General features: G+C 38.9%; 2 protein-coding genes across 5 annotated transcripts; one reads left to right on the top strand and one right to left on the bottom strand.

Moving 5' to 3' along the window:
• Positions 1 to 3719: 3719 nt before the first annotated feature.
• Positions 3720 to 21158, top strand: LOC121754982 (pelargonidin 3-O-(6-caffeoylglucoside) 5-O-(6-O-malonylglucoside) 4'''-malonyltransferase-like). Of its 4 annotated transcripts, none has more exons than XM_042150273.1 (5): positions 3720 to 3947; positions 4886 to 4966; positions 17520 to 17799; positions 19332 to 19555; positions 20294 to 21158. In XM_042150273.1, exons 3-5 carry the CDS (start codon positions 17680 to 17682, stop codon positions 21123 to 21125), a joined length of 1176 nt encoding a protein of 391 aa, XP_042006207.1. In that variant the 5' UTR covers positions 3720 to 3947; positions 4886 to 4966; positions 17520 to 17679; the 3' UTR covers positions 21126 to 21158. The 4 variants fall into 4 exon arrangements, 3 of the variants coding, with proteins under 3 accessions (XP_042006207.1, XP_042006205.1, XP_042006206.1); XM_042150271.1 differs by having other exon boundaries at positions 3720 to 4342; XM_042150272.1 differs by lacking the exons at positions 3720 to 3947; positions 4886 to 4966 and adding an exon at positions 10294 to 10777.
• On the bottom strand, positions 12732 to 13436 carry LOC121754484. The gene has a single exon (XM_042149833.1). It carries the CDS (start codon positions 13434 to 13436, stop codon positions 12732 to 12734), a length of 705 nt encoding a protein of 234 aa, XP_042005767.1.
• Positions 21159 to 25708: the final 4550 nt, after the last annotated feature.

The raw sequence follows: 25708 nt of genomic DNA, 5'->3' as shown, positions 1-25708 counted from the left end.
TTCTTCATATTCGTGTTTAATTCAGCTGATGAGGTGCATGTTGCTATTAGTTAAAACTTTAGTTAGTTATTTCTGGAATTTGGTCGCCACTGTTACTCGCTTTCTGGTTGGTTATATCAGGAAGTTGTTTGCTCAGTCTAGGAAGTTAGTTGGTTATTTTTGATGTTCGTTGCCAGCGTGATGTTTACAGTTCCTAGGTCTAGTGGTTGATTTTGTGCCTAGGTCTAATAGTAGTTCACCTCAACCCAATTTACGTGGCAGCAGCCGCTTTCTAAACCAAAGTCTTTAGATGCTTTCTTACGTGTCCATCTTAATGGGATCGACCCCTGCTTCTCTATACTAGTCTATAGTATAACGGGTTGAGGGATCTTTGAAACACGAGTCTTGTGTGTCCAACGACTGAGTCTTCTATATTCCCTTGAGTTCCTAGACCTAGTGATCTAGTGGATTCATTGGAGTTAGTAGCTCGACCTAGAACATTAGAACCCACACCGCACACACATCGCTCGATGAACTTTCAGTGCTCCCTTGCTTCAGTCGTCCCCTTAGTTCACACCAGCAGGGAAAACACTTGGTCGACATAGATGAGGACGTTGATTCTTCTCTATGTTGCTCTGAGCTGTCTCTTAACTAAAATCAAAACACGAAAAGGAAAATATTAAAAATATTTACACCCAAAGTGTCTTACATCAAATGTAGGGTAAACGCCATCATCCCCGGCAACGGCGCCATTTGAAAGTGCGCTCTCTACACCACTCTTCTACTCTTTTTTGTCCTTTTTGTGTTTATGTCGTCTTGGAGTTGCTCAAGTAAAATGGCCAAACTGATCCGGCCGGTTTAACGTATGCCATCTCCTGCAAGATGCGAGTGAGTGGATCCATTTGAAATTCGGATTGATTAGCTTGATTCAAGTTCAACTTGAGTGAGAGTTCGAGAAGCCTTCAAAACCTTAACCCACTAATACTATTAACTAGTATAGGAAAGTAAGGATCGATCCCATAGAGAAGAGGCATTTGAGATTTGCATGCTGGACACGAAACGGGAATGGCTGCTGCCATGCTTCTAGGGGTGGGTTAAGTTAACTACTGGACTGGAGAGATTAAAGCTACCAAACTGATCAACTCATAAAAGCTTAACTAGTCAACTTGATCAACTCAACTGAACTTTCCATAAATGGACAAACAGAATAAACGGGAGACTGTTAGTCCCCTGCAAAGTGAACGATAAAGCAAAAACTTTTTAACGACTTCATCTTCTTCACAAAATCATCATGGAAAACAAAGCAAAGAATAGATCCGAGAAAAACTATAGAAGAGGAACATCAAACAACTCCTAAAATTAAATCTACTCCTAAAATCTAAGCTGCAGCTGCGTAAACACAAAACTAACCCATACTCATGCAGGAGCGAAACAGAAACTGCTAGATCTAAACACCCTAAGAACTTTCAAGCGTAAACATCAGATCTTACTAAATCAAAACACCACAAAACATGCTGAGTTAAGATGTGCGACATAAAATAGAAATCAAGACAGATCGGAAGTATCATGCATGAGAAAGAACATATCAGCCGGAAATGAAAACATAACTTCAAATCTACTAAATCAAAGCATCAAAAGTCGATAACATCCAAAAGTGAAATGAAAAACTAACAAGGAAAGCGGGAAATTGTTTCATTGCTTCTTCTCGAAGCGGAATAACAGAACCGAAAGCTAAAAAGTGCGGAAACCAACACCAAAACGCCAACTAAACTAAACTAAACTAGAATAGGACCAAGTGTGTGGTCGAAAACAGGAAGATGGAGTGTTTGGAGCTCCCAATTCCAGCTCTGGAAGAGAGCTGAAAACTAATGAGTGACACCGACGGAAGCTGCCTCCTTCCTCATTCTCTATCTCCATTTATAGGAAGGCGTGAGGTCTTGATCCTTAGGGGATTTGTTCTTTGAAAGGTCATCTTTACCCTTTGCCCTAGAGGATTTTTCTTGTGCGACACATTAGTCTTCTCATCGGGTGCTCTGCTGCGTGTCATTTGCTTCAACTTGATCCATTTGTGCAGCAATTTGGCTCCTTCTCCTGATCCATTCGTCCGCCCAGTTGATCAGCTCAGTTTCTGAAAACGGCGGACTTATACAGACACCTGGCTCAAAATTAGACGTTAGTTAACAGAATTTGATGAAGTTTTACTATTGAACACATGCATAAAACCAGTCTCATCAGTCAGTCATCACCTGCATATGTTTGTCCTGGCCGGCAGGATCACCCTGATTCACTGGAGGGGATGTGTACACTCCGAGTTTTTGTGCACTAGTTTTGGAGTAAAAAAAATATTTTGGACGAAGAGACGTTTGGTATAACCCGGATCATGGTCTTCTCATTCCGTGGTCATTGCACCCTAAACATCGGAATACTCATAGTCAATCTCCTCTGGGTCGAAAAAGTGGAACACCTCACAAAGGTCCTCTATGGAGAAAGAGTGGTTGCGGTTGCCGAGGTGAAAGTCAATGCTCTCGGGGGTGCGGGAACGGTGGTTCTTGTGCACCTTGAGTGTGCTTAGGAACTCGAGAGTGAGTCTCCTATATGATGGCCATTTCCCTTGGAACATGTGGATTAGGCCATTTCCCTCCCCGACGTTGCACAACGCCCAAAAGTCGTCTAGAATCCCCAAAGTACCAAGGGGAAACTCATGGGGGTACCGTGAGGGCACTGTATCTCGTACCGAGACTCTCTTCCACATTGCCTTTTGTTCATCCATGGGAAGGCTAACTTCGTAGCTCTTCGCATTATCGGGCTTGCCTCTTGTTGTCATTTTCCTACAAAAGAAAATTAAACTCTAATAAGAACACCAAATAATAGACAAACAATGGTTCCCCAAACTTGCACTAAACTAAGCATACATAAAAAAAATCATCAAAGATGCAGAAGTTTGTAACAAGTAAATATTCTAAAATGTAGCATGCGATCATGTGAAACAAAACCAGCAATTTAGAACAACTAAAATCCATCCCCCAACGTAAATTCATCCCCCATGCAGAGACGTATAACATAAACAACACAAAACAACAATCTCTATGACTACACATGTATTGCAATTCATGGAAGTAATAATAGCCTCACAATTCTATGAACATGATTGCAACATATAGACAACTAAGAACAAGAGGGAATTCATCAACAAAAACCAACAATTCATCACCCTATGCAAAATTCAACCATGAAACACAAGTAAAAACATCATCACACACCCATCCCCCATATAATTTATCAAGAAAGAGCAAAATCAATGGAAGAATTCCATCTAAGCTCAGAAATTAAAAGTATGATTCATACCTTGAGTTGGAGAGAATTGGACGATGAAAGCTTGAATTTAGGAATGGAATGGGAGAAGGAGAGTGTGGGTGTGTGAATTTGGTGATATTTTGTAGTTGGGGTCGTGTGCAGAGGAGAATTGGAGAAGACGTTGGAAGGAAAGAGAGAAAACTCACCTTAAATAAGAAAAAATGCGTCTCAGCCCCTTCCGTGGCAACCACTGCGAGTTTTGCAGCGACCGCTGCGCGTGTTATGAAAATGGCACCTCTCCAACAAGCCGTGGCGGTTCACAAAGCGGCCGCTACAACCCGCCCTAGGCCTGCTGTAACGGCCCGAATTTTCAAATTTTTTTTTTAATTAGTTCAAATACATCGGAAGTCGTAAATAAATTCAATTCTAGAAGTGTGTAGATAGTTTCTTATCATGTGAATTATTTGTTTGTGTGGTGTTTTTTTTATTAGAAATAGAGAAAGAATAAAAGAAAAGAAGGAAATGAAATAAAGAATAAGAAAAAGAAGAGGTTGGAGGGGTGAAAGATTTTTATCTCTAATCTCCCTTCTAGAATTCACGGGAACTCCAATCCCATTCTACATTTTTTCACTCCCACTTTTACACAAGGATGGATGGCTGCTCCTCCAGCGAAAGTGAGCAAACTCCCCTCATCTCCCTCTTTGCCTTAACATCTCTCTACTCACCCACACACAACACCATCTCTCTTCTCTGCATTGCCGTCGCCGTCGGCTTTCCGGCAGCTTCCGTCGCCGGTTTCCGACAATCTTAGAGTAGACTTGTCTTCCCTTTGAGCCAGCAAGTCCCTCACCTTTCGAATTTGTTCAATTTCTGCCTCATCTTAAAGCTAGGGTTCTTAAATTGGTTTCTCTCAATTTGAATTTAAGTAAAATTAGAGTATATAGTTGGATTATCTTAGATAGTAGGTTTTTGGAGGTTGTAAATATATATTATGTTGTGGTGAAAGAAATAAAGGAGATAGCCTTTTGTGTCATGTTCTGGCCGAATTTATCAACTCCGATTTAGCCAAGTAAACGTTCTCTTTTTCTTCCAAAATTTTAACTGGACATACTTTTATGTGTCTTCTGCTATGTGGCCAAAATTCAGCTTCATCCGAATTGAAATGAATTTATAATGAATTTTAAAAGGGGACTGCGCTGTTCGGCTAGGTCTGGGTATATTTTGCTGTTTTCAGCTGCTGGTTTTGAAGTTTTCGATACCCTTAAGGTGTTGCAAATTGTATTTTCAAATTTTCTGCATGAACCTTGATGTGTTGAGGGGCTCTTTGTAAAATTTCAACTGATTTGGATGTCATTTACTATTTTTAGAAAATCTCCAAACACAGCTGCCAGAACCTGTCAGGTCGTGATAGACAGTAGGAAAATGGCCATATCTCCCAACCTACTTGGAATTTTTGAAAGAACTTTGTTTTAAAATTTAACTAGACACCAAGGGGATTCTTTTGTCATAGGATTGACCTCTTGTACTCCGTGCAAAAGAAGTAACTAAAGAGAACTTGTTTATTGCTTAAGTTATTTTTGGTGTTGTGTTGATAAGAATTATTTATTGAAAGGTAATCCTGCCCCGAGAGATAGCACGGGCAAGGAGAAGGCGAAGGACTAAAGTGATCTAGTATGGCATTTTGGATTTTAAGGTAGTATATTCTACATTAGGTCTTAATTCCTGAATTAAGTTTACGTGATTGCATATAAAATATTGTGTGTTAATCGGTGATACATTATGTGATCTATATATTTTGCTTATGACGTGAAATATGTGAATATTGGATATGTGATGATATTGATAGAATTGGAATTAATCTGTTTATCTGATCTGATATGGTATGAAAAGAAGATACTGATGTGTTATGTTAGTGATTATTGAAAATAAGTATTGATATGAAAATGAGTATATTTGACTGTGTTTACGCCCCGTGCTTGAGTGTGTTCTGTGGGTACAATTGGCATGCCATAGGACAGCACGCGCTGCATTATCTGTGATCACTCGTCTTCTGGATAACCGAAGCGAGGATCGTCTGTTATATGATCGTCTATATGATGGGCCCCTTTCTGATCTGCCTGATCTGCACCTTAATGGGTGGTCTGATTATCTGTTTGCACCCTAATGGGTGGTCTGTGCGGCATCCTCTCGAGGACCATGGCCGCGTCTGTATCTGATTCTGTTTCTGATCTGGTCCGCGTACCCTAGTTTGTCACTAAGCACTTAATGGGGCTATATGTGTTCTGATATGTGAGAACAATGGTGATCGCTATGTGTTTTATGATATGTGATTGTGTGAAACCTCTGTTAACTCTGATAAATCTGACATGAGAGCATGTTTTGTCATATGTGTTTGGATATGTGAAACTGTAGTGATCTGTATATGCGTTGGTGTGATTATATTATATAAAGTGCTATACGATAGTGAATGCCAAGATATGACGTTATATGATCAAGGCGACGATATGTGAAAACTATATGCTTATGTGATGCTAAATTATATATTCTGATGCTAATGATCCTCTGATGCAAAAAGGGTGAATATGACAATGTTTGACATGATTTGACGTTGTATGAAGTTATGATTTTGCTCGACACTAGCTACTGATAATTGATCATATTTATTGGTATACTATGAGATTATATGATTATGCCTTAAGTAAGTCCCAGGAAATCAAGGGAGGACGATATAAAGGTCAGACTTTTATTGTTGTTATTTATTATTGATATATATGGTTATGAGAATGTTGGTTCTGGAGAATAGTCAAGGGTTAATATTGTAAACACATAGGTTGTATAATGTTTACTTAACTCCGGAAATTAGGCTCTAATGTTGAGTATACTACTGGGCTGGTTGAAGCTCACCCCTTCCTTTTCCCCCCTGCAGATTAGCTCTTTCGATGTACAACTGCTCAAGTCGGGTCACTAGCCAGCCTTTTTGTGTTCAAAAAAATCTTTCGGATATACTAGATGTGGCATGTATAGAAAGTGTAATAGAGTTTGGACGTTTCATTTACTTCGTTATCCAGGTTGTATAAATATATATATAGACTTTTGGAAATAGATTTATGGTCTAATTCTAGATGTTATATAGCAGTTTTTCCGTTTGCCAAGTAAAGGGAAATGATATATCTTTGTATAAAAAAATATAAAAAAAAGAATCAAGGAGTTTTCTGTTAATTCAGGATTCGTACCAAAATGTGATATCATTTATTTGATTATTAAAATAAACGGGTAAGGGGTGTTACAAGTTTGGTACCAGAGCCTAGGTTTAGGCGGTCCTAAGCTTGAGACGAGTCTAGAACATGCCACATAGGATTTTGATCCGGGTCTTTGCTAGTGACTTGATGTAGCTATTATGGTCTAGTGGTCTGAATATGTGAAATGAGAGCTGTCATTCGTGATCTTTCTTTGAGAATTCTTGTTGGTCCTCCTGTTGTTGGCATTCTGTTGCCTAAATAAGTTTTCATCCTCATTTGAAAATTTTGGACCGTCTATATGTATATTCTCTAAAGTCTCTTCTGGGATTATCCACTTGTCACCTTATTATATTGTCAGATTTTGACCATTCCATAATTCATGGAACTCTTCGATCTAAAATATTCTATGACAAAAGTTTGTTTCATATAGCTTGACTTTTGGGATTCATTGACCACGGCATTGCTAACCTGAATGATGAGATGTCCTTAATTCTAAATTTCATTGCATTTCATCAGCTTAGTGAGAATCTGGTGATAACTCCTTTTTGTTTTTACCATGCGATCTTTGAGTTATTACATTCTTGAATTATTACTATTATTTCGCATTTGTTGTTTTAGACCCTCCAACATGTTTGCCTTTTTTTTGCTGACCCTGCAAGATAATTGAATGAAGTGTTTTCCGGTTGAAATTATCTTCTTTGATCAATTCCTGATAATTGTATTGTTTTGGGTCACCTAAACATTGATTGCTTACTTATCTACCACCTCTATGTCATTATTTTCTATACCGAGTTTGTAGCCACTGATATGATTCGTATATTCCTATTGTTCCTTAACCATGATGTTTGTTAACTTCAAACCAAATGTGGCTCAGAGAATATGCTGATCAGTCTTTGTTCTATTGAAATTTTTACCACCTCAGTCGTACTTTTTTTGACCTTTAGATCACTGACCATTAGTTTATGTCTTTCGATTGTTTAAATGGTTCCAGAGGTTAGGAATATTTGAAATATGAAATAGAATTTCTGTGTGACTGAGAAAGTAGTTACGTGGAACTGGCCACTCCACGTAACTCGAATCTCGGTAGCGTCCCTCTTCGACAAACTGATTGGTTTTAACTTTGAAGCCATTTCATTCTTACCTTTGGTTAATCTTTCCAAACTGCTTTGCAGTTATCTGATGAAATCTATTGGTCAGTCACTCTGCTACCATGTATTAAGGGATCATCTATTTTCTCATCATTGTTGTTTCCCGTTGATTTATTCATTTCCAAGGAATTCGTGGATCGACCTTTCCATTTGGTATCTCTACGTCTTGATCCGAATTTTCTTTCATGATATCATATTCGTTGAACATCTGAATTGTAAAACCTCTGATCTTTGCCTCAATAAATACCTCTGAACCGTATCCTTATTTCTTGTTAGCTAATATTTTTCGTAGATCTGCACTAGAAAGTCATTCCTTGATGGATTTCTTCACACCTTCGTTTGAACCATTTTGTCTAAGGTCCTCATATTTGACTCGCAAAGTGGCACAACGTACTTTCATGTTTATTGCTTTTGTACTACATTCTACTATTGATTTTTCATCACAATCGTTTTCTTCTTCATCGATACTTTTGACTCTGTATTATTTCATCTGCTAGAGCTTCTTTCAAATCAAAGATGAACTAGTTTGTTCTTCCTGGATTTACCATTTTGAAAGTCTTCGTCCTGGCATTGATATATCATGTTTATGGAGGGTAGTAGAGGGAGTAGTATGTTGCTTTACACCATTTCTCTTCCACATAGATCTTCAGCTTACCTACTGTTATGCTCTTTTATATCCAGAGATATTTGGTGGCTCTGTATCAGTTTCCATAAGAAAGCAGTGATGGTCTCATGCTTGGTTCCCTTTGGTCTGTTTCTTCCTTCCACTTTACTTATGTGCATACGTCAATGTGGTTGTAGATATGGTTGCTTCGCTTTCATCCTGTGACAGGTGATGTTGAGTTATGTGCAATCCAAGTAGGATCTTAAGATATTTGATGCTGGCAACAGAGGGGGCTTAGAATTTTATCTATTCCATTTATTCTTCTATCTAGACTTTCTTGTTGCTTGTTGATATGACCTTCATTTTCCAGAACTTATCTTTTCGATGGGTCTTAAATAGTTTTCACTGGAAGGTTGTTCTGTTCTGGTTTGGTAATTGGTTTCCTCTTGCTTCATCTCATCTGCTTTTAATTTTTTTATATATTGTGTTGTGGATTTTGGGGAGCACTGGTTTCTGGGATTGCCGTTGATGATGCAAATTATCACTACTAATAGCAGCTTTTCTTCATTCATAAACATAGTTTTGATTTGCAGCCCTGAGTGAGTGGCATCAATCGCCCCCCTTTGATGAGTGTTTGGTGAGGTTTGTCTCTCTTCATTGCCTTGTCCTGTTTGCTTTAAAAGCTAACGTGATGGTTGTTCCTCACCTTGTGATCCCTATGCGGGCTGTCTGTGTGGGATCAGTGTGCTATTAGTGAAAGATTGATTGTGTCTGCTAGTGAAAGATTTGCCGTGTTCACTTTATTAGGTTTGTCTTTGTTGTTCATTTGGAGGTCGTCAGGAATCTTTCATACATCTGTTCAAGGTTATCGTTTCAATATTTCTGTACATTTCCATGGAACGTCCTTAGATTTGTTGTTTGCTCTAGCTCCCACCATATCTAACAGTACTTGGCGGTCTTTGTTTGGTGTCTGCAATGAATGCTCAACTGGACTTTGTGACAGAGGGAGTAAAGTAGCTGTTATGCTCCATTTTGTCTTCTACCGTGTTTATGACTTCTTTTGGGGAAGAGTGAGATTAGAAGATTACCTTAAAGGAGTGGCACAAAAGTGCCTAACCCGACATAATAATTTAGATGAAATTTCGAGGACGAAATTTCCTAAGGGGGGAGAGTTGTAACGGCCCGAATTTTCAATTTTTTTTAATTAGTTCAAATGCATCGGAAGTCGTAATTAAATTAATTCTAGAAGTGTGTAGATAGTTTTCTTATCATGTGAATTATTTGTTTGTGTGGTGTTTTTTTATTAGAAATAGAGAAAGAATAAAAGAAAAGAAGGAAATGAAATAAAGAATAAGAAAAAGAAGAGGTTGGAGGGGTGAAAGATTTTTATCTCTAATCTCCCTTCTAGAATTCACGGGAACTCCAATCCCATTCTACATTTTTTTCACTCCCACTTTTACACAAGGATGGATGGCTGCTCCTCCGGCGAAAGTGAGCAAACTCCCCTCATCTCCCTCTTTGCCCTAACATCTCTCTACTCACCCACACACAACACCATCTCTCTTCTCTGCATTGTCGTCGCCGTCGGCTTTCCGGCAGCTTCCGTCGCCGGTTTCCGACAATCTTAGAGTAGACTTGTCTTCCTTTGAGCCAGCAAGTCCCTCCACCGTTCGAATTTGTTCAATTTCTGCCTCAATCTTAAAGCTAGGGTTCTTAAATTGGTTTCTCCACAATTTGAATTTAAGTAAAATTAGAGTATATAGTTGGATTATCTTAGATAGTAGGTTTTTGGAGGTTGTAAATATATATTATGATGTGGTGAAAGAAATAAAGGAGATAGCCTTTTGTGTCATGTTCTTGTCGAATTTGTCAACTCCAGTTTAACCAAGTAAACGATCTCTTTTTCTTGCGAAATTTTAACTGGACATACTTTTATGTGTCTTCTGCTATGTGGCCAAAATTCAGATTCATCCGAATTGAAATGAATTTATAATGAATTTTAAAAGGGGGACTGCGCTGTTCTGCTAGGTTTGGGTATATTTTGCTGTTTTCAGCTGCTGGTTTTGAAGTTTTCGACACCCTTAAGGTGTTGCAAATTGTATTTTCAAATTTTCTGCATGAACCTTGATGTGTTGAGGGGCTCTTTGTAAAATTTCAACTGATTTGGATGTCATTTACTATTTTTAGAAAATCTCCAAACACAGCTGCCAGAACCTGTCAGGTAGTGATAGACAGTGGGAAAATGGCCATATCGCCCAACCTACTGGGAATTTTTGAAAGAACTTTGTTTTAAAATTTAACTAGACACCAAGGGGATTCTTTTGTCATAGGCTTGACCTCTTGTACTCCGTGCAAAAGAAGTAACTAAAGAGAACTTGTTTATTGCTTAAGTTATTTTTGGTGTTGTGTTGATAAGAATTATTTATTGAAAGGTAATCCTGCCCCGAGAGATAGCACGGGCAAGGATAAGGCGAAGGACTAAAGTGATCTAGTATGGCATTTTGGATTTTAAGGTAGTATATTCTACATTAGGTCTTAGTTCCTGAATTAAGTTTACGTGATTGCATATATAATATTGTGTGTTAATCGGTGATACATTATGTGATCTATATATTTTGCTTATGACGTGAAATATGTGAATATTGGATATGTGATGATATTGATAGAATTGGAATTAATCTGTTTATCTGATCTGATATGGTATGAAAAGAAGATACTGATGTGTTATGTTAGTGATTATTGAAAATAAGTATTGATATGAAAATGAGTATATTTGACTGTGTTTACAACCCCGTGCTTGAGTGTGTTATGTGGGTACAATTGGCATGCCATAGGACAGCAGCGCTGCATTATCTGTGATCACTCGTCTTCTGGATAACCGAAGCGAGGATCGTCTGTTGTATGAAGGGGCCCCTTTCTGATCTGCCTGATCTGCACCCTAATGGGTGGTCTGATTATCTGTCTGCACCCTAATGGGTGGTCTGTGCGACATCCACTCGAGGACCGTGGCCGCGTCTGTATCTGATTCTGTTTCTGATCTGGTCCGCGTACACTTGTTTGTCACTAAGCACTTAAAGGGGCTATATGTGTTCTGATATGTGAGAACAATGGTGATCGCTATGTGTTTTTATGATATGTGATTGTGTAAAACCTCTGTTAACTCTGATATATCTGACATGAGAGCATGTTTTGTCATATGTGTTTGGATATGTGAAACTGTAGTGATCTGTATATGCGTTGGTGTGATTATATGATATAAAGTGCTATACGATAGTGAATGCCAAGATATGACGTTATATGATCAAGGCGACGATATGTGAAAACTATATGCTTATGTGAAAAATGATATTATGTGATGCTAAATGATATATTCTGATGCTAATGATCCTCTGATGCAAAAAGGGTGAATATGACAATGTTTGACATGATTTGACGTTGTATGAAGTTATGATTTTGCTCGACACTAGCTACTGATAATTGATCATATTTATTGGTATACTATGAGATTATATGATTATGCCTTAAGTAAGTCCTAGGAAATCAAGGGAGGACGATATAAAGGTCATACTTTTATTGTTGGTTATTTTGATATGTATATGGTTATGAGAATGTTGGTTCTGGAGAATAGTCAAGGGTTAATATTGTAAACACATAGGTTGTATAATGTTTACTTAACTCCGGAAATTAGGCTCTAATGTTGAGTATACTACTGGGCTTGTTGAAGCTTACCCCTTTCTTCTTCCCCCCCTACAGATTAACTCTTTGATGTACAACTGCTCAAGTCGGGTCACTAGCCAACCTTTTTGTGTTCAGAAAATTCTTTCGGATATACTAGATGTGGCATGTATAGAAAGTGTAATAGAGTTTGGACGTTTCATTTACTTCGTTATCCAGGTGTATAATATATATATATAGACTTTTGGAAACAGGTTTATGGTCTAATTTCAGCCGTCATATAGCAGTTTTTTCGTTTGCCAAGTAAAGGGAAATGATATATCCTTGTATAAAAAAATATAAAAAAAAAGAATCAAGGATTTTCTGTTAAGTCGGGATTTGTACCAAAAGGTGACATCACTTATTCGATTATTAAATTAATCGGATAAGGGGGTGTTACAACCTGCCCTAGGGCACGACCTGCTCCTGCACACTAAAAACTGGGCAGCGACCGCCGTAGATAGTGCAACCGCCGTAGATAGTGCAACAGTCGCTAAATGCTTGAAATTTTAAGGAAAAACAGAAAAACGAAAATGAAGGGAAAAAGTAAAAACACGTTGGGTTGCCTCTCAACAAGCGCCTTTGTTTAAAGTCATTGGCTCGACTTGAAGTGACCCAACTAGGTGGGCGGATCGACGACTCTAGTGCTGAAAACCCTGAACGGGACCAATTTGTTGCAAATCCTTTTCCACCATTTGTATCTTCCGTTCAAGGTCTTGATTACATAGACTTTGGGTCGACTAGAGTTTGGGGCTACTTGTCCTTCTTCTTCTTCTTAGGCTTCTCCTGCAAGGGAGGTTTAGCATGTTTAGGCTTGCTCTTTTTGGGAGCTTGAGGAAGAGGATTAACAATAAAAATAGAAGGGTTAGAAAGATCTTTACCTTCTAATGGCCTAAAAGGCTTAGACGTGTCGGTCATCATGACCGCCCTACATTCGTGCTCTATCTTGGCTTGTTGCGCCTCTTCATACTTAAGCATTTCGCTCTCTATGTTGTAAGTGGAGCGACTGTAGTTGTCACTAATTGTGATCTCGCCTCTACCTACATCAATAAGAGCTTTGCATGTGGCTAGAAAATCTCTGCCTAGGATTAGAGGTACATTCTTATCTACTTTTATGTCAAGAATAATGAAGTCTGCAGGGAAGATGAAATCATCTACCTTTACCAAGACATCCTCAATCATGCCCACTGTTTTGATTGCCGAGTTGTCGGCCAACCTTATGATCACATCCGACGTCTTGAGTGGTCCGATGTTGAAATTTTCAAAGTATTTCAGTGGAATGATGTTGATGCTAGCCCCTAGATCGCAAAGGGCCTTGTCCACTTTCCCTTCTCCAATCGAGCACCTAATAATGAACTGGCCGAGATCTCTTTGCTTCACGGCTCTCTCCCTTTGAATAATCTCGCTACAATGGTGAGGCAACTTAAGGTCGGCTTTTGTAGGATTTTTCTTCTTCATCACGGCCTCTCTTAGTATTTAGCGACTGGCGTCTTCCGTGTCCCTGGCTTAAACTTCTTCTTTGGCTGGAAAGGGAATACAATCCCATTGTGCCGCACAAGCTCCTGCTTGGTGGGCGCCTCTGCCTCTTCGGTGGCGGCCCGCTGCGGGGTGTGCAGCGGTCCGCTGGGAGTCAGGCAGACCCCAGAATTCGTTCCGGAAGTGCTGCCTTCATCCTTTTTCTACTTGGTGACCCACTTCTTGTTTATATCGGCCACTCGTGGTGTGGTCTTTGCCTTGTCCTCCTCAATCTTTTGTTGGACTTGGTCCACTTGAGTCTTTATGTTCAAGACAGCAGTGGAAATTGTGTTGATTCCGGCCTCGAGGTTGTTCAACCTTGCTTCAACGACTTCAGTCTTGGTGTCATTGTTGTTCCTATCTTGCACTAGCACTTCTAAAATCTTCATGATGCCTTGGTCGTACTTCTCCTCCTTCTTGATGGGTTTAACTACTCCACCTTTGCTCACACTAAATCCTGCTGGGGGTTGCAAGAAATTAATGTTAGAGTACGAAAGGTTACGATGAGGACGGTTCCATTATAATTATTGAAATTACCGTCCCCTGGTTAGGGCGATAATTTTTGGTGTAAGGCCAATTGGGACCGCCTCCTTGTTGCACATAGTTGACATCTTCCATAGGAGCAGGAGGAGCGTCGGGTTTGGTGACCGCAATGATGGAGGTCGGTAGAGTCGGATCCTCTCTTCTCGATGTGTCCATTTGGTCAACCCGAACTCTAAGATCGCCCATATCCTTTGCAAAGGAGCTCTCTTCGAGCTCCTCTATAGCTGCTACTCTCCTTGAGTTATGCCTCTCCTTCGACCACCCCTTACTGTTGGTGGCGAACTCCTCAATAACCGCCATGGCATCCGGTTGATTCTTCCGCAAGAATCCTCCATTAGCCCCTGAATCCAACATAGCACAAATTTTCTCATTAAATCCATTACAAAGGATTCCTACTTGATGGTCCACGGTGAAACCGTGGTTGGGGCACTTGCGGAGGAGGCCTTTGAAACAGGAGACCCTCTCGTAGAGGGGTTCGTCGTGGCCTTGCATGAACTGGAAGATCTCACTCCCGAGCTTTAAGATCGTGCCTGGCGGGTAGTACTTGCCGAGGAAGGAAACCACTATACTATATCCTTCCACATGGAGACTTGCTCTGTGGGTAGACACTCAAACCACTCTTTAGCAGAATCAATTAATTAAAAAGGAAAGAGTCTTACCCTAATGGCGTCGTCGTCGACACCATTTAATTTCAAAGTGTTGGCAATCTCCACGAACTTCGAGAGGTGGCGGTTGGCGTCTTCCGTGTCCCTGGCTGCAAAAGGGAACTGCTCAACCCTTTGTATAAGGGGCATTCACCGCTCAACATTGTTAGCATCAATAAGAGGGCCTTCGGGAAAAGTTATCATATTCCCGTGATTGAACATATGCATCACGGGCACTATCTCCTTATTCCTCTTTTCTTGCTCCTCGCGGGCAGCCTTCTTCGCGTCTCTCTCATCCATCAACAACTTGACCATGGCCTGAAGCCTCTCTATCTCTGTTCTGTCTGCCATTGATTCTTGATCACTTCTTATTTTCCTACGGGTCCTTTCAAGTTTGAGATCGAGCGACTCTAAGATGTTCTTCCCAGACCGCATTCGTATACACAACTTGAAAGAAACAAAACAAAAACCAAATTAAACAAAAATTAAAAACAGAAAGCAATTAAATTCCAAAGTAGTAAAATTGTCCGTTTGAAGATATCAATCACAAAGTGAATGTATTCCCCAGCAACGGCGCCAAAAACTTGATGCACTTTTTATTAGCACCATAAATACCTGCAAGTATACAGAGTAGAAATAGTATAGCTAAAGGTCAGTACCGGATATCGATCACGGGGAAAACAATCACAGACTGTCTACCTTCTACTAAAACTCAATTACTATTTGGAAAACCGAAAGTTTTGGAGAATTTTTTAAAACAAAACAATTTTGAAAGAAGTAAACAACTAATTGCAAATAAATCATGGAGACAAAAATATAGAGATAAGGGAATTCCAGGGATGTGCGTTCACAGTTATGGTTATACAAATTCCAACTACAACACCCTAGCACAATTCTTACTTTGATAGAACGAGTCATCTAGCTTATGCTGATGCGATGCAAACGTTGATTACAAACATTAAGGTTGTCAATCTTAAATACGTAATTTCTAAAAGCTCCTAAGACCCTTGAAAAGTCCTCATTCTCAATTAACAGTGTCGTTTTAAAGGAAGCTAATTGTAGTGTCTACTAAGTGGATCTAACTCGCCAACCTCCTCTCACGATTATGTAGCAAGTTATAATAAATCATCACAGAATGTGTCACTCAAACGTGAAGCATTATCCAATTACTTAGGGAAGAAACAAAGTAATAACAAAAACGGATATTAAATAGAAAAAGGAATTGTATAACCAAAGTCGTTACTAACACATCCCTAGAATCCTATGAGTTTAGTTACACATGATTGAATAAGCTAAAAACATAGATTGTAGGGAAGACCATGAAAACATAAGAACTAAAGCAAATAAAACCCAAAGGTTGAATCCTTGTAGCCTTGATGATCTCTTGAATCCTTCTTCAACCCCTTGCACAATGAAGTACTATAAATTTTAAGCTCTGGAAATATTTGGCAAAGAGAAGATCTCTTTTGATGAAGCTTTTGGAGGTATTTATAGGGAGAAAATTGCCATTCTTCAGATAAGGAAAAGAGTTACATAATATGGTAAATCTTGGAGAGAAAGTAGGGCAAATCTGCTCGCCGCTGCACCTTGGCCAGCGGTCGCTGTGGGTTGATCCGAGGCTTCTGTCTCTTGGGCAGCGGTCGCTGCACTTGTTTCAGCGGTCGCTGGCAATCATCCGGTAACTCTCTAGACCCTTCGTAGCGGTCGTCATGCACTTCCCAGCGGTCGTTGGGCGTGTTCTTTCTTCCATGCACAACTTTCCCGGAGCGGGCCTCTACAGGCTTAGCGGTCGTTGGGCGCCAGCGGTCGCCAACTGTGTTGCAGTGGACTGCTGGACATGCAGAACAGCTCCAAATTTCCAACTTCGCTTTTTGACTCCATTTTAAGCTCAAATGTGCACATTTCTCACAAAACATGTCAAAATACCAAAATAGATAAAATATTCAAATAATGGACATGTAATGCAACTTTGACATTCAAAATGGACCAAATAATGGCCTTAAAACCGTGCAAAATTCGAGCGTATCAACTACATAAATATTTATTTAATTTCCTTTGACTTAAAATAAGGATATATTAGTCTATATATGAATTGTTATGCAAAACAATATATGGTCATTATGGCTACAGACATTATGTCTCTAAGTCAGTATTCTTAGTGCTTGTTTGTCAAGCTACATATGTGATAACTCAAAGTGAGATGATTTATTTTAATTTTGTAAGATAACAAAATTTTATCTTACTATTTGATAGCTTAAGATATCAAATGAGATTATTTGTTTATATATCTGAAAAAAACGTGTATGCCCTTCCTATATTTCTTTTTAGTTAATTGAGTTTACTTATAACATAATTAATGATTTTAGCATAATGAAAAATTTAACAATAGAAAACTTTATCAATTAGTATAAAATAAATTTTAAATTGCCGAAATCCTACAAATACCGATAAATTACAATAATGATTGTAAAAGCCATAGTTATGTTCCATACAAAAAGAAAAAATTATCATCTTAGTCAAAATTGCATACTCTCATGTGACGGAAGGAGTGATTTGCTACAATTATTTCTCTATTATCCAGTTGGATATGACTCACATTTACAAAAGCCCATTTTATAAACGAGGTTTTATACATAATGCATGTAGAGTAATGGTGATTGTGGCATGGATGTAGGTTGCTCCCCAGCTACTACAAATTTAATTGGTTGTGTTATCTGTCATGTTTTTTTAATCGTATGATTAAGATAGTTGAGTATCCATATATAGAGCAAGCGTTGAGCTGAGCCTCCTCACTTCATATCAACAACACTTACAAACTGTCCTATCTCAATTTGATCAGTTTGTGAAGGTGAAGATGAAAGTGAACGAAATGACGCGTAAGCTAGTGAAACCATGCAAGGCTACTCCACCGCAACCCGGCCACTACAAAATCTCTCTTTTAGACCAAATTAAAATCCCATCCGAATCCTCTATTATTCATGTGATGATAGAAAATCAAAATGTGTTTTGCTGGAAGAATCAATGGCTCAAATCTTGTCCAACTTCTACCCGCCAGCAGGGAGGTACAACAAGGAGAAATGTTGAAATTTGAGGATCAAAAGGAAAAACTGTGGAAAGAGGTGAGAAACCGCCATTGATGAAGTTGAAGAAACTGCTGTGTAACTGCCGAGAGAAAAAAGAGAGTAAAAGTGGATATTTCATTAACGACTACATTTTGAAAGAAATTAACTACAATTTACAATAATATGCCTTGTATATAGGCTGGATTAATGCTAAACTAACTAATTAAAAGCTACTAATTACATTTAAATTTTTCTATTTCAACAGTCTCCCTCAAGATGGAAGCATAACAAATGCAACCAATCTTGACAAACGCATTAATCAACAAAAATAACTACAGACATCAAATTTTATTCTAACTTCTACCTTCCCCTTAGAAAATCCATTTTCAACATTTGTAAATCATCCACTTGCTGGAATTGGAGTTGCCGCTCTCAACAAATGCAACCTTTAAAGGTAACACACTAGTACTTCTTGAATCAAGATTCAGATCCATATCACAAACCAACATCAAATACCACGGCCGAGAACACCTAGAATTATTCCATGTCATCCTAACTCCCCCTTCACAAAAAACTTGATTATCATCTGATACAGCAATGTCCACACCTGCCATCCAGAAGAAATTGTGCAGCCATCCTTGAATTTCATGGATTTTGACAAGCTGAGCTCTAAGATTCCTACTAATAATAACCTCACAACCAAAGGAAGAACAATAGAGAGACTAAAAACAGATCAAAGATGTAAAGGAAGATGAACAGTAGAGCTGAAGATGAAAAACACCATTGATGAGAAAGGAACAGAGAATCATCCGATTTTGAACGGAGAGAGATATTAAACAAACATCCGAATTAATCGGAAAACAGAGATAGATCTGAAAACATATTCAGAAAATCAACAACAAATTTGAGAAACATATCTCAAACAGAAACATCAATCGATTTTAATCGGTGACTAAAACGAGAGAAACTTGGATCATACAAATCCAGAAACAAAGGATACAAGCTTGGATCACACAAATCCAGAAACAAAGATACAAACTTGGATCATACAAATCCAATGAGCAAAGTTAAAAAAACGAGAGAGAAAACAGAGAATGAGATTGAGATTGAGATTGAGGAACAGATTTGAGAATTCAGATCGGCAGAAATTTCAAAGCCGAAGAGAGAGAATTGAAAAACCTGGAGCACCGGTGAGAAGACTGAATCCGGTGAGAGACTTGGCAGAAAACTCTCACGAATCAAAGTCACAAACCCTAGCTATGAAAAAAACGAAAAATCAAAACAAAAGATAGAGGAGATAGAGGTAATCAGAGGAGCAGCAGATTTGCGCTCTGATACCATGTTGAAATTTGAGGATCAAAAGGAAAAACTGTGGAAAGAGGCGAGAAACCACCATTGATGAAGTTGAAGAAACTGCTCTGTAACTGCAGAGAGAAAAAAGAGAGTAAAAGTGGATATTTCATTAAGTACTACATTTTGGAAGAACGTAACTACAATTTACAATAATATGCCTTAAATATAGCTGGATAAATGCTAAACTATCTAATTAAAAGCTACTAATTACATTTTAATTTTTCTATTTCAACAAGAAACAACAAGTGGATTGCAACGACCAAGGTGTTCTCTTTGTTACTGCTCAAGTCGACGTGGATCTCTCTCTCATCCTAAAGAGCCACGTGGATCCCCAGCAGCTGAACCAACTCCTCCCAGTAGACTTGGCTGCCGCCGATGGGCCCACCGATCCAATCCTCGCCGTCCAAATCAACAGGTTTCAGTGCGGGGGTTTGGCCATCGCGGCATGCGCATCTCACAGGTGATACAAGTAGTGATCCATATAGTACGCTGACGTGGAATATTGTTGTAGTGGGTCCTCCTATATTGCTTATAGCATCATAATCCAAAATCAAGACTAAATCTCTACCCTTAAATTTTATAATGAGTGGATGAGATTAAATCTTACGAATTTCAATAAATAGGAGTAGAAAACATATCAACAAATGGTAAGATTGTCTTTCTGTTATTATATCATAAATTTCGTGTTTTTTTATATCAACATAGTGTATTGCACATATCAATACAATGACATAAATATTTCAACAGAAGTACACAAAAATATCAACACAGTTTTATTGAGATTTTACATGCATTATATTGAGATTTTTTGATATATTTATTGATAAAAAATCTCCTTATCAACATATACAAAAACTGAAATAAAAATCATCAAATTTCATCATCCGAACGTCGTCAGAACATACGCAATTGTAGAATCCTTATAAAATTACCTTTAATTTGATATATTTTTTACAAAAAAATAATTTAAATTGAGAGAGTTATGTAAATTTAAAGTTTTAGGATAATTTTAATAAGAGACAATTGATATTAATATTCTTTAATTTTATTTAGCAATTATTTAAATATAAAATATAATCCACCTAACATTATATTAACCATTAAATCTGCTAATCTATGATTAAAAATTAATCTTAATTTTGGATTGCTAAATCACATCTCTTGTTGTAGTTATATTTCTATCATTTGTGAACAATAGGTTCATTGAATCAACCTCCTTCACCTCATTCCTCACGGCCTGGGCCCAGGCCGCAGAGACAGGCGGAAAACTACTAATTAAACCCTTTTTCGACCACCACTCCTACTTTCCCGCCGAGAATCTTCCATCCCACAGCGACAGACCCCGCCAAAAAATCATCGTCGAGCGCTACGTGTTCGACAGCAAAGCCATACAGAGACTGAGCCAGCAGCTGATATCTGAGCGGCCGCTGTCGAGGGTGGTTGCGGTCTCCACCTTCCTCACCCAGGCCCTCCTCCGCGCAGACATCGCGCGCCGCGGGGAGCCCCGAGCCGCCCTCATCAGGCAGCTTATCAATATTCGGGAAAGAACTGTCCCGCCCGTGCCAAAGCAGGCTTTTGGCACGTGGCTTTCAGGTTCTTTCCTCGAGCTCGCCGCGGACCACACCGCGTCAGCCGCTCTAGGGGAGAATTTTCCCGCCTTGGCGTGGAGGATCCGAGATGCCACGTTGCAGGGCGTCCGCGACTGCGCTCCGGTGCTCGGGGACAAAGAGTTTGGTCGGAAGTTGCTGGTCGGCAATTTCTTGGATGCCAACAAGAAAGCTGAGACTGAAGATTGTAAGGTGATATGGTTGATGGATTTCTCCAAATTCTGCGACTACGAGCTGGATTTTGGGTTCGGAAATCCGGAGTGGGTGAGCATCGCAACGGTGCCGGTGACGGATCATATAATTATGCTGAACAACAGAAGCAACGACGGAATCCAAGCGTGGGTGTGTATGAAAGAATCTGACATGCAATTTTTCCGACAGGATAAAGAGATTCTTCTGCTTAGTGCAAACACTTCGGGCTAGAATGTGTGGAGCATTTGATCTATTCAGATTGTATTGTATGTGTGGATTGTTGAATTTGATCTATTGGGATTGTATGTAACAAGCTTATACACGCAGCATTGCTGTGTTCAGAAAAGAATGAAGAAGATATTTTGAAGAGAATGAAGATAACTCTGTTTATTGATATTTTGTTTTATATGAAAAATACAATGAGATACACCACCTTATATACTACAAAGACTATGGTGCAGGTGAGACCAAGCACACACGATAAAAGCCAACAAACTAACTAACTAACTTGAGTAACTAACAACTGAATCCAGCTAGGTGACAGTTGTGCATGCTCCCTTTCATTCACATGTAAAATGCTGAGCTAAGATCATTTCACGTGTGCATGGCTTCCTTCGGTTGAGGTTTCTGCTCTTTCTCTAATACTCCCCCTTCAAGATGGACTGTAGACTGATTTAAAGTCCATCTTGAACAGCAAATCATGAAAAGGTCCTGCTGCAAGAGGTTTTGTGAAAGATGTCCGCAAGCTGAAGATTATTTCGAACATGTAATGGCTTGACCAATCCTTCGGTGAGTCGTTCTCTAATGGTATGGCAGTCGATCTCAATGTGTTTGGTGCGTTCGTGGAAGACTGGATTTGAGCTTATGTAGACCGCTGCTTGATTATCGCAATAGAGAGGCACTGGTTTCTTCACTTCTATCCCAAAATCTTTGAGTAAAGCAACAATCCATACCACCTCGCAACATGCAAGCGCCATGGCTCTATACTCTGCTTCTGCGGATGATCTGGAGTGTGTTGTTTCTTCGAGCGCCATGATATAAGTGAAGTTCCCAGAAGCAAACAAAAGCCAGAAATGCTTCTCCTAGTGTCTGGACAAGCCGCCCAATCCGCATCAGAAAATATATTTATCAACAAATCAGAATTGGCTGAATAATGAAGTCCATGGCCAATTGTTCCTTTCAGATATCGTAGAACCTTTTCAGCAGCTATCATATGACCAGTGTGAGGTTTAGATAGGAACTGACTTAGCTTATTAACAGCAAAGGTTATGTCGGGCTGAGTGATACACAAATACACAAGGCGTCTTATCAACCTTCTGTAAATGGTAGGATCTGCAAGAAGATCCCCTTCATCTTGTTGTAATTGTTTGCTTGAGTCCATAGGTGTATTAGAAGGCTTGCAGCCAAGTAAACCAGCATCTGTGACAAGATCTAAGGCATATTTATGTTGTGAAATGAATATACCAGCTTTGTTTCTTGCAATTTCAATTCCCAAAAAATATTTGGGATTTCCCAAATCCTTGAACTTGAAATGGGCAGCAAGAAAATCCTTGAACTCACTAATGAGTGTGGGGTTACTGCAAGCAACAAGAATGTCATCCACATAGATCACTACTCCAAAGAAACCTCCATCGTCTGATCTTTTAAAGAAATAGGAGTGATCTGATGCTGACTGAGCTAATCCAAAGCCGGATAGTACTTGAAAAAATTTCAAATACCATTGTCTTGAAGCTTGTTTCAAACCATATAGGGATTTTTTCAATCGGCAAACAAGCTTACCACCAGATTCTGGACTTGGATGTTGGACCTCCAATCCAGGTGGTAGTGTCATATAGATTTCTTCATCAAGCTCACCATATAAGAAAGCATTATTGATGTCTAGGTGAGCAAGATTCCAACCATGTATAGCAGCTAAAGCCAGTAGCATCTTGACAGTAGTTAACTTAGCAACAGGTGAAAAGGTATCATGGAAATCCACCCCAGCATGTTGTGTGAAACCTTTTGCAACTAGCCTTGCTTTATATCTTTCCACCGTAGCATCTGCCTTGAATTTAATCTTATAAACCCATTTGCATGATATAGGAATCTTCCCCGATGGTAAAGTGGTGATCAACTATGTATCAGTTCTCACCAGAGCTTGCAGTTCCTCTTGCATAGCTAAAACCCACTCAGGGTGTTGAGAGGCTTGTTTATATGAGGTAGGCTCGGTGAGAATAGATAGAAGTATGATCAATCTTTGATAGGGTTCAGAAAGTTTGTTCAGAGAGAAGTAAGAAGAGAGAGGGTACTTTGAAGATGATGTTACAGAGTTGCAGATATAATTTGCAAGGTGAGAAGGTGGCTTGATATTTCTTCCAGATTTGGATTGAATGGAGATGGGTTGAGAAGTACTTTGCTGATGCTGAACAGATGTATGTGAGGTGTTTTGCTGAGGCTGAACAGAATTATGTGAGAGTGAAGAGTTTGGTTCAGGAAATGGAGATGGAGATTGGTGTGAGAGAGGAAATTCAAATTCATGAAAAACCACATTCCTGCTTATGAAAATGTGATTATTCTTACCTGAATGGATATAAGGGATACAAGGTCATGGACTTGGAGAATAATCACATTTTCATAAGCAGGAATGTGGTTTTTCATGAATCTGAATTTCCTCTCTCACACCAATCTCCATCTCCATTTCCTGAACCAAACTCTTCACTCTCACATAATTCTGTTCAGCCTCAGCAAAACACTTCACATACATCTGTTCAGCCTCAGCAAAACACTTCTCAACCCATCTACATTCAATCAAAATCTGGAAGAAATGTCAAGTCACCTTCTCTGTCACGACCGCCCCTAGGGTTAATAAAAGCGGGCGATCGCGACTTAAAGGGGCTTAATGGACAGGCATAGAAGACTAGGGTTTTCAATAAAAGTTTGACCAAGAATTTAAGTTTAATAAATAAAACAACCAAAAGTATTTATGTTCAACAAGTAAATGACTAAGGGTTTAGCATTTATTCAAAATAAGTAACGAGTTTGCAAATATCCCAAATTAAACAGTTTTTGAATTTAAATAAAAAGTATGTAAAGCAAACATCACAGCGGAAGCATCCAAGAGAAGAGTGACGTCGTGTGTGAAGACACGACGACACTCGGAGTTTCAAAACGACCATAGTTTATTATTAATTCATGCTCAACACCACCAACCGCTCGTCGCTGCTCAACCTTCACATAGAGAAAACATATGCAGGGCTGAGTACTTTCGAAAATACTCAGTGGCTCATGCCAAAAATATTTTAAATAAGAGTACATATTATCATGCCATACGTAGGTAACCATCGGGGTTTGAGCTTTATAAAGGCCCGAGGCACCAAAATATTTTCCATTGTTCAAAATAGCGACTGCGCAGTCTTTTTTCCCCATCGTCATCAATCATATCTTCCAATACATGACAAGGAATGCGGCCGTAAACCAGGTCACTAGACCGGCCAGCCCGTACGCTAGCACACAGTCTACCATAGGTGTACACTAATCCAAGTAGGGTTTGCGGCCCTACGAGGACCCGAATTCGATTTATATAGCAGTGGCAACAGCCACATCAGATAGGCATGTTAAAACAAATCACGGCATGATAATCGCTTTAAACCACCCTTATAGCTCCACAGTCATACGTAAAAGATTTTAGTAAAAGAAAACCCACAAAAATGTAGGGTAGAAAAGAAGCCCACCTCGACCGTTTAGATTTCGACTACTGCTTTCCCTTTGTTATCACGCTTCGCGCACGAGTTATTACCTTTAGATAATATATATATCTTATCAGTCACAACCATCGACTTAATATTATGCATGTCTCTATCGTTTTCCCTTTTCCCCCCCTTTGAACAGCGCATCATGTCATCACATATATCAATCAAGTAATTCACTTATAACAACACAGTCTAGAAGATAAATCTTACTTTTATATAATAGTTTACCATAAAATGTAAGTGAATTTAAATTAATATTGGAGTGTAGGGTCCATAACCAAAAGTAGTAAAAAAGCAAATAAGACATTTATTGGCGAGTAGACAAAAATAGCATAATGAGACGATTATTGATGAATGGAGGGACTAGTTTTTTATATATCACTTCAGTTTACAGTTTAGTTTCACAATTGTTGATTACTCCCTCTGGTTCTCATTAAATGGCACATATATGATCGGTGTATGTTTTAAGAAATTGTTTGACTTTATGGATGAAAGTGGATTGAAAAAGTTAGTGGAATGTGGACCCCACTTCTATATATTAATTTTATAATAATTGTGAGTAAAATGAGTCAGTGGAATGTAAGGTTCATTTACTAAAAATAGTAAAAGTGAAATGAGACTTTTATTGAAAACCGTTCAAATAAGGAAGTATTGCACATTTAATAGGGAATGGTGGGAGATAGAGTAGCATTTAATGGTCATATTTTTCGACAAGATGAGGAGAAGAGAATGTGTGCACTCTTTCTACGTATGTATTGCGTTAACATTGTGTGCATTGTTAGAATGTGTTAGAGGCCATTGGAGAAGAGAATATATAATCATTTTTCATGCAACCTAACAACAAATTTCTTCAAAAATGTATGAATCCTAAATTTATAAAATTAATCCAACATCAAATAAATTTTAACAAAATTATACACAAAATATCAATAATAATAAAAATAGGGTCACATCTTACATGAAAACACTTTAAAATGGCGATGGGAGGAAATGTCATCTACTGGAGCAAGAACTCGCCGGAAAATTATAAAGGTCAGCTTATGTTTTCTATCACGCAGGGGAGGGATCTGAATATGGTGTAAGGCC

This window comes from Salvia splendens, chromosome 11 (genome assembly GCF_004379255.2).
Source record: "Salvia splendens isolate huo1 chromosome 11, SspV2, whole genome shotgun sequence".
NCBI classification, from domain to species: domain Eukaryota; kingdom Viridiplantae; phylum Streptophyta; class Magnoliopsida; order Lamiales; family Lamiaceae; genus Salvia; species Salvia splendens.
This window is presented reverse-complemented; position numbering and strand designations above follow the sequence as displayed.

Excerpts from the sequence above, each read along its gene's own strand:
- LOC121754484 (XM_042149833.1), bottom strand. The coding sequence starts at position 13,436 with ATGAAGAAGAAAAATCCTACAAAAGCCGACCTTAAGTTGCCTCACCAT.
- LOC121754982 (XM_042150273.1), top strand. The coding sequence starts at position 17,680 with ATGTGTTTTGCTGGAAGAATCAATGGCTCAAATCTTGTCCAACTTCTA. Across the intron at positions 17,800-19,331 it reads AGGAAAAACTGTGGAAAGAG|AAACAACAAGTGGATTGCAA; the intron begins GTGAGAAACCGC and ends TATTTCAACAAG. Across the intron at positions 19,556-20,293 it reads GCGGCATGCGCATCTCACAG|GTTCATTGAATCAACCTCCT; the intron begins GTGATACAAGTA and ends TGTGAACAATAG.